Raw genomic sequence first — 8,589 nt, 5'->3', positions numbered from 1 at the left:
GATAAGGGTTTCAAGCGGATGGCTTTCGCATGAGCGACTTGATAGGCTCTGTCCAGGATCGTGAAGGCAGTGTAGCAAGCGGACGGCGTCCGCATGAGTGCCTCCCAGGGCCGCGGAGGCTGTGCCCTTCCGCTAGGGTAGTAAGTGGATGGCGTCCGCGATTGTTTGCGAAGATTAGGCTTTCATGGATATGAAACCAATGAAGATTATTGTAATTTTTTTCGCTTTCATCCCTACCTTCGGTGGTGAGGTTCCTCTCCTTTGTTGATTTTTAGATACATCTATAAGTTCTATGTCAAAAGATTTATGTAGTTTTGTAACGTTTATTTTTGATGTTTGCTTTACCCATATATAATTATATGTTTCATCGTTTCAGACCGCATCCAGGGGATCGATCCAAACAAGGCCGTGGCCTGCCCGTAGAGATCCAAACAAGGCCGTGGCCGGCCTCCTGCGTGATTATGCTAGTGGGCTGCCCTTCGAGATCCAAGGCCGTGGCCGGCCTCCTGCGTGATTATGCTAGTGGGCTGCCCTTCGAGATCCAAACAAGGCTGGGCTTCAACAGATATGCTCGTGGGGGCGGGAGTATGCTAATGGGCTGCCCTTCGAGATCCAAACAAGGCTGGGCTTCAACAGAAACAGATATGCTCGTGGGGGCGGGATTATGCTAATGGGCTGCCCTTCGAGATCCAAACAAGGCTGGGCTTCAACAGAAACAGATATGCTCGTGGGCTCTGGCCCGCCCGACGGGAGGACATAAGCGGCGCTGGTGGCCCTCTCGTTCCAATCGCCAAACCCTAACCCTAGACGCGCCTCCTCCCTCTCCTTGCTCCTCCTTACCAGGCGGCTGAGGGCTGCAGATCGGCGGCCATGGCGACCTCTCTTCGCACGGTGACCTCGGCCATGGCTCTCCGTCCGTCGATCGCGGGGCCCTCCCTGCACGGCGACGGCGTCCCCATCCTCTACGCCATCGGTGCACTACTCGCCAGTCGCTCCCCGTCGAGTGCAACACCAACCGCGCCGCCGCTTCCTCGTCCCCTGGCGATTGCGCCCCCATCCTGAGCGCCATCCGCTCCCTCGTCAGCTCTTCTTCGTCGTCAAGGGAGGGCAACTCCATCCGTGCCTCCTCTTCTGGCGATGGCGCCCCCATCATGACCGCCATCCGCTCCCTCGTGAGCTCCTCTTCCTCGTCAAGGGAGGGCAACGCCATCTTGGCCGCGAATGTCTCCTCTGCAGGCGATTGCTCCCCCATCATGAGCGTCATCCGCGCCCTTATTGGTGCCTCTTCATTGTCTGTGCTGGGGTACTTGCACTCCCATACAGCTCTATCCCTCTGAGTTATATATATCCTGCATAATTTTGATCATGCTTTGGTGCTGCAGGTCCTTCTCAATCTACCAAGGGAGTGCATATGCATCAAGGGAACTTGTACCAGTCTATCAGGGGAGTGCTTACGGCTTCCGAGAGCTTGTACCTGCTTCATACCGTAGCTTTCACCCTTGCAAGGTCTGTTGCTTGTACCACCCTCTTCCGCATTTATACACATCTGTTATGTGAAGCATGCTTCTCCTTGCTCTGTAGTGCTCTTACCAAAATACATACTGTTGGTGTATGCTAGAGTACATATGTTCTTGTGATCTATGATATATTGACATGATAATCTTTGTCAATCTACAATGTTGTTTATTCTGATTACTGCGTTTTTATGATTGCTATGTTGTCTTATTGGATTGGTTATCATTTTGCGAGAAACATCAACACTTTAGGTATGTTGGGTTTAGTTGGGAAGGCAGCTATGGGGGCTGTGCTTATTTGCTCTGCTGTCCAGCTTTAGGCCGTGCGTGTGTTCTCTGTTGAGGTTCTTTTAGTAGTTTCTGACATATGGAAATGCTTTCTTTTTCAAAAAAGAAGCCGCCAAAATGTCTCTTGCAAACATTGACAGTAGGAGACCAAGTCCTTTTGCTCCTGGTTTGACAATAGAAGCTGTTATTCTAGTTGAAATGGTTTGTGTTACCGGTTTTTCTCATCACTTGTTTTGCTGTTATAGGTTCTTCCTGCGTCTCTGACATCAAACAGGAATTCTTCCCTCATGCTTGTAAACATTCTACTCGGTGCTTGGTTTGGAGGATATGTCTTGGCTTCAACCGATGGTCAACCTGGTATGCTCCCGTGCTAATCCTTCCTCTCTTCTGTAGAACATTTGGCATGCTTACCAATCCTCTCTTGGATACTTTGGTCAACCTATGGCACCATTTTCTCTTCTATAATCTGGGTCTTACCAATCCTCTGTCTTGCACTATGTGAGTTTACACTTTTTTTTACCTGTAGGTTCTATCATCTTGGAAAATCTCAAGGAAAAGCTTAAACTCATCGAAGCAGAGATTACGGATCTTGAAAGAATGATTGAAGAGTCCGAAGGTGTTACTTCTTTTGTGTGTGATTTCTTTTGTTCAAGTCTGTTTGCTGAAACCATTGCTGGCTAATCGTGCCAATCCCTTTTTTTGGTCAGATTCTGAGCTGGTTACCTTGTTAAAAGAGAAGATCGATCGACTCAAAGATCAGAAAGAGAACCTTGAGACTCTTATAGAGGATATTCTTCAAGTCGAGGAACAGCTGCGCAAGATTCGTGAGGAAGCAACCTCCGACAAAGAAGAAGCAAAGCGTAAGTTAGCAATCATTGGAAGAAAAATGATGGAAAAAGAGAGCTCCCAAGAAACAAGCCATGGCGTAAACTCTTAGGAGTAAGCTCTCCTGGCTATCTTATATATCTGTTCACCATTTTTTTCTGCATATGTAATCATTTATTCTTCTTTCCTGGCTATCTTATATATCTGTTCACCATTTTTCTCTGCATATGTAATCATTTATTCTTCTTTTTGTCCAGTGGGGGTTGCTCTTGCTGTTGGCGCCTAAAGCAACTATGGGCTTTCCTAAAGCCATTGAAGAAGTTTTCACGGGCTTGTGGGCTTTATCAATTATCATTCCTTGTGCCTTTTTACTCATTGGCAATACTAATGAATTGTTGGAGAAGGCTAAAAGCATCCAGAAAATGGTGGATAAGCAGCTTGGCAAGTCACCAGCAAGGTCAATGTGCCCTACGTGCCACATCGAGCATCCATCAGTGTGCTGCCACTGCGGTTCGGAATTATCAGATTTCTTGACCCCTTCATGTATGGAGCGATTCCATCATATTTTTTCACATCAAAAAGCATTCCCTTTATTTTGATAGCTGCTGTTTCTTGTTCTTTATTTACAGACCAAGAGGGAGATCCTCGATGACTTTCACAGGTTCAAGGTCATGCTTTGCCAATATCAAGGTGAGATTATAAAAGAAATCTTGAAGCTTGCCAAAACCTATGATTATTATTTAAACAACTTATGCATTGCTGATAAATTTGATTACTATGTGAACAGAGAGGAGGAGCTATCAGTGAAGGAGCTAGCGAAGCTTAATGAGGCTGCTGCTTCTTAGATCACTTTGGTGGCCGGCCTATTGAGATTTCGATCAGCAATGTATCTTGGTCCCAGACTTCTGCAATATTGTGCGAAATTTAGCTATGTTTGAGATTTTGATTATGAGGTATTCTGTTATCTGTCTTATGTGTGATGCCACCTAAATTCATGGGCCTGTCTGTTAGTTGCTTGCTCTGATAAATACAAAGACGATTGCTAATGCCAATGATACTGTCTGGCCGTCTCTCCAATTACTAACACCTAGTTTATTCACTGATTGCTGTGTAAGAATTTTATAATAGCAGTGTCTGCAGTTATGCGCAGCAATGCAATCCATCTGCTACCCTGCCTGCTTGTAACACAGTGGTCACTTGCGCTATTGAATGTTACAAATATAATTACTGGAGGTAACTCTGCATAAATTGGAAATTAATCTTACTTCATGTTGCATTTCATACTCCTGTCTGGAAATAGGAGAGGAAGCCAACACATGCCCTAGGATCGAAGATGGGTTGTGAGCATTCATCCTACATCATGGACACTCCTGCGAACTACATATATTTATATTCGGATTTGTAGTGCGTTAGTTCTGGACAAAAATAATCCTGCTGACCAGGTCTCACGGTTAGCAGGTGAGACCCGCTCCGATGGAAGACACGTGGCGTTCGCAAATCATAAAACATCTAATCTCTCCCCCCTCATTTCAAGTGGGGGGTGGGGTAGATACTTTGTGATTTGTGAGTGCCACGTGTCATCTATCAGGATGGGTCTCGCGTGAGACTTGGACTCATAGAATTCTTTTCCATGGGGAGCAGGGCCACCAGCCACGGAGTTCGGGCATATGAGGCCCTTGGCGAAGAGAGCATTGTTTGAAGACATCGTAAAAGCCCCGTCAAAATTTTCGCTCAGAGAGTACTCTGCTCAGCTCCTTCACCAGTCCAGTGAAGGTTAACACCAAATGCTTGATACTTGTATTATTCAGAAAACACACAAAAAAGGATTTGTGCTGGGTGGAGGGTTAAGACTACATCTCACGTTCAGTTGTACGGAAGGCAAGGGTGAAAACAATCTTAGGTTTAGAACTGAGAGGGTGGAAAATATTTCACTCTCTACTAGTACCTCATATTGGGGAAGCCTGAAACCAATAGCAAATCAGAACAAAACACGATTTTGGATGAGGGTAGTTTATAGCTGCAGATGTGCAAAGGGGCGACTGGTCTGGAGCTGCTGCGGACTAGAGGCATGGCCGACGGACGAAAGGCTGTGGTGGAAAGGCGAGCTGCTGCTGCTCCGTCACTCCCGATGTGCCGCCGCGAACCGAGGGCCTGAGAGGAAACACAAAAGCGTTCCTCTTTATCCAGATCATCAAGCTGATGTGTGCGATCATGGATTTGGTGCCTCTCAAGGCTGTCGGTGCAGCGGCGTCGATGATCATCTTAACCTTGGCAGTGATTGTTGATCCCTCTCTCCATATGTCGGGGTGCAGGGCGGAGCAGCCAACCCATGACGCCGTTGTACTCCACATATGTTTTGCCATCGGGCAATCCCATATGAGGTGCACCGAGCTCTCGAAGTTACGCTTGCATAGGGGGTAGAAGTATCCATTTGGCCAGCCGCGCCCTTGCAGCCTGTCGTTGCACCATAGCCGGTTCAGGTGAAGCACCCACAGGAACATCTTGTTTTTGCCCAGCGCCCACACCTTCCAGATGATCTTCCTGAAACATCAAATGTGGTTTCCTTCAAGCTGAGCTTTGTATGCCGAGCTGGTGGAGTAGCGGCCCGAGCCGGTGCGATTCCACGTGATGGTGTTACTGGTGAGCTGATCTAGCACCGGCGCTGTTGCCCGAAGCTCTCTTGCCAGCATAGTGGCCTGCTGCACGATGTCCTCCACGTCACCGTGTCTCAGGTCGAGGATCCACCTACCCCCCCTGCAGCGCATCCCACACTGTTCTATTTCCCTGGAAGAGTGGTTGAATAGCAGAGGGTAGACGTCGCGCAGCGGGCGCCCCCTAGCCACCTGCAGTGCTAGAAGGTGGTCGTGTCGGCGTTGCCGATCGTGACTGTCGCCGAAGTCGCGAAGAGCGCGTGTTCACTGTCGTCACAGGGTGTGCCAGTGCCCACCCATGGTCGCGTTGGCTGTTGCCAACTCCACCAGAGCCACCTTAGCCGAAGAGCACGTGCGGAACGCGGCAGATCATGAATACCCAGACCACTGCTACTCTTTGGCCCCATGATGAGCTTCCAAGCCACCTTGCATTTCCCTCCCGAGACCTCCTCGTCGTGCGCCTAGAGGAAGACGACGTGCCTTGTCGATGTCTTCGAAGAGCTCCTTGGGCACACACATGGCCGTGATCGCAAAGGTTGGCACGGCTGAGAGCACACACCGCACCAATACTCGCTGTCCGACCAACGACATGATCCCGCCCTTCCACCCAGCTAGCCGAGCTCGAATTCTATCAAGGATGAATTGCAGATGAACTAGTCTTGTCCTGCCTATCATGATGGGAAGACCGAGGTATCTAATTGGGAAGTTTGTCGTTTGCCCACCAAAATTCAAAAGGACGCCGTCGAGGTCTACGTCGTCGCAGCAGATGGGCACCATAGAGGATTTAGGCAGGCTGACGCGGAGCCCCATGGCCTCCCCGAAGAGCTTGAGGATCTCCAATAATGCGTCGATCTCCTCCAGGGCTGGATTCGCTAAGATGATGGCGTCGTCGGCGTATAGACTGACCCGTAGCCTCGCCGCACTGCCCGGGATTGGCTGCAGAATCCCCGTCCTCGTTGCTTGCTCTAGCAGTCGTTGCAGCGGGTCGATTATGATGATGAAGAGGAGAGGGGAGAGGGGGTCCTTCTGCTGCAGCCCACATCGGTGAAAGATGATCTCGCCAGGGATTCCATTCAGCAGGCAGGCCGAGGAGGAGGTTGACAGCAGAGCCGTGATCCAATTCCTCCAACGCGCACTGAAGCCCAGCCGCTGGATCAGCTCGGGAAGATACTCCCACGAGACACTGCCAAAGGCCTTGGCTATGTCTAGTTTCACAAGGAGTGTCGGTGTGTTTCTGTGATGCACGGCTTTGACAGAATTCTACACATACAAAAAACTATCTTGGATGCAGTTGTTCTTCTGGAAGGCAGTCTGGGCCGGCAAAATGATCTGATCGACCATCGTAGCAAGATGCATGGAGAGTACTTTGGTGATTAGCTTCGCGATGGAGTGGATCAAACTGATGGGCTTGTAGTCACCGACGGTGGTGGCCCCGTCCTTCTTGGGCGGCATTACGATCATCGCCAAGTTCAGCTCGCTAAAATCCCCCTAGCATGCTTGTAGAAGTGGTCGAAGAATGCCATGACATTAGTCTTGATTATGCCCCGGCATGATCGGAAGAACATGCCAGAGAAACCATCCGGGCCCGACGCCTGCTCTGCCAACGATGCCATGATTGTCGCCCACACCTCAGCTCAGGAGAAGGGGTTATCCAGCCCCTCATTCTGTATCCGTGCCAGCTCGATGGTGTCCTAGTTTATCGTTTGTCCCCTCGTACGCAACGTGCCCAACAATTCTATGAAGTGGGAGTGCACTGATGTCTACTACGCAACCTTCTTCTTGTAGACGTTGTTGGGCCTCCAAGTGCAGAGGTTTGTAGGACAGTAGCAAATTTCCCTCAAGTGGATGACCTAAGGTTTATCAATCCGTGGGCGGCGTAGGTTGAAGATGGTCTCTCTCAAACAACCCTGCAACCAAATAACAAAGAGTCTCTTGTGTCCCCAACACACCCAATACAATGGTAAATTGTATAGGTGCACTAGTTCGGCGAAGAGATGGTGATACAAGTGCAATATGGATGGTAGATATAGGTTTTTGTAATCTGAATTTATAAAAACAGCAAGGTAACAAGCGATAAAAGTGAGCATAAATGGTATTGCAATGCGTTAAAACAAGGCCTAAGGTTCATAATTTCACTAGTGCAAGTTCTCTCAACAATGATAACATAATTGGATCATATAACTATCCCTCAACATGCAACAAAGAGTCACTTCAAAGTCACTAATAGCGGAGAACAAACGAAGAGATTATTGTAGGGTACGAAACCACCTCAAAGTTATTCTTTCGGATCGATCTACCATAGAGTTTGTACTAGAATAACACCTTAAGACACAAATCAACCAAAACCCTAATGTCACCTAGATACTCCAATGTCACCTCAAGTATCCGTGGGTATGATTATATGATATGCATCAAACAATCTCAGATTCATCTATTCAACCAACACATAGAACTTCAAAGAGTGCCCCAAAGTTTCTACCGGAGAGTCAAGACGAAAACGTGTGCCAACCCCTATGCATAAGTTCACAAGCGGAACCCGCAAGTTGATCACCGAAACATACATCAAGTGGATCACGTGAATATCCCATTGTCACCACAGATAAGCACATGCAAGACATACATCAAGTGTTCTCAAATCCTTAAAGACTCAATCCGATAAGATAACTTCAAAGGAAAAACTGAATAGCAAAGCTCGCCGTACATCAAGATCGTACCATCAAGCCATTACAAGAGAGTAGAGGGGGAGAAACATCATAAGATCCAACTATAATAGCAAAGCTCGCCGTACATCAAGATCGTACCATCTCAAGAACACGAGAGAGAGAGAGAGAGATCAAACACATAGCTACTGGTACGTACCCTCAGCCCCGAGGGTGAACTACTCCCTCCTCGTCATGGAGAGCGCCGGGATGATGGAGATGGCCACCGGTGAGGGATCCCCCCTCCGGCAGGGTGCCGGAACGGGTCTAGATTGGTTTTCGGTGGATACAGAGGCTTGCGGTGGCGGAACTCCCGATCTATTGTGTTCCCCAATGTTTTTAGGGTATATGGACATATATAGGCGAAAGAAGTCGGTCAGGTGAGCCACGAGGGGCCCACGAGGGTGGGGGGCACGCCTAGGGGTAGGGCGCGCCTCCCTGCCTCGTGGCTTCCTTGAAGCTTCCCTGACGTCTACTCCAAGTATCCTGGATTGCTTCCGTTCCAAAAATGACTCTCCCGAAGGTTTCATTCCGTTTGGACTCCGTTTGATATTCCTTTTCTTCGAAACACTGAAATAGGCAAGAAAAGAACAATTTGGGTTGGGCCTCCGA

At 48.6% G+C, this 8,589-nt stretch overlaps 1 protein-coding gene across 1 annotated transcript; it reads left to right on the top strand.

Annotated features, from left to right (window-relative positions):
* Positions 1-795: 795 nt before the first annotated feature.
* Positions 796-3,707, top strand: LOC123116749 (uncharacterized). The gene is made up of 8 exons (XM_044537666.1): positions 796-1,303; positions 1,383-1,506; positions 2,048-2,159; positions 2,329-2,418; positions 2,510-2,741; positions 2,885-3,170; positions 3,257-3,317; positions 3,415-3,707. Exons 1-5 carry the CDS (start codon positions 1,152-1,154, stop codon positions 2,737-2,739), a joined length of 708 nt encoding a protein of 235 aa, XP_044393601.1. The 5' UTR covers positions 796-1,151; the 3' UTR covers positions 2,740-2,741; positions 2,885-3,170; positions 3,257-3,317; positions 3,415-3,707.
* Positions 3,708-8,589: the final 4,882 nt, after the last annotated feature.

The sequence above is a fragment of the Triticum aestivum genome, chromosome 5B (assembly GCF_018294505.1).
Source record: "Triticum aestivum cultivar Chinese Spring chromosome 5B, IWGSC CS RefSeq v2.1, whole genome shotgun sequence".
Lineage (NCBI taxonomy): Eukaryota > Viridiplantae > Streptophyta > Magnoliopsida > Poales > Poaceae > Triticum > Triticum aestivum.
Note: the sequence above shows the minus strand (reverse complement) of the source record. Positions and strands in the feature narration are given on the sequence as shown.

Excerpts from the sequence above, each read along its gene's own strand:
- LOC123116749 (XM_044537666.1), top strand. The coding sequence starts at position 1,152 with ATGACCGCCATCCGCTCCCTCGTGAGCTCCTCTTCCTCGTCAAGGGAG. Across the intron at positions 1,304-1,382 it reads TCTTCATTGTCTGTGCTGGG|GTCCTTCTCAATCTACCAAG; the intron begins GTACTTGCACTC and ends TTGGTGCTGCAG. Across the intron at positions 2,419-2,509 it reads AATGATTGAAGAGTCCGAAG|ATTCTGAGCTGGTTACCTTG; the intron begins GTGTTACTTCTT and ends TTTTTTGGTCAG.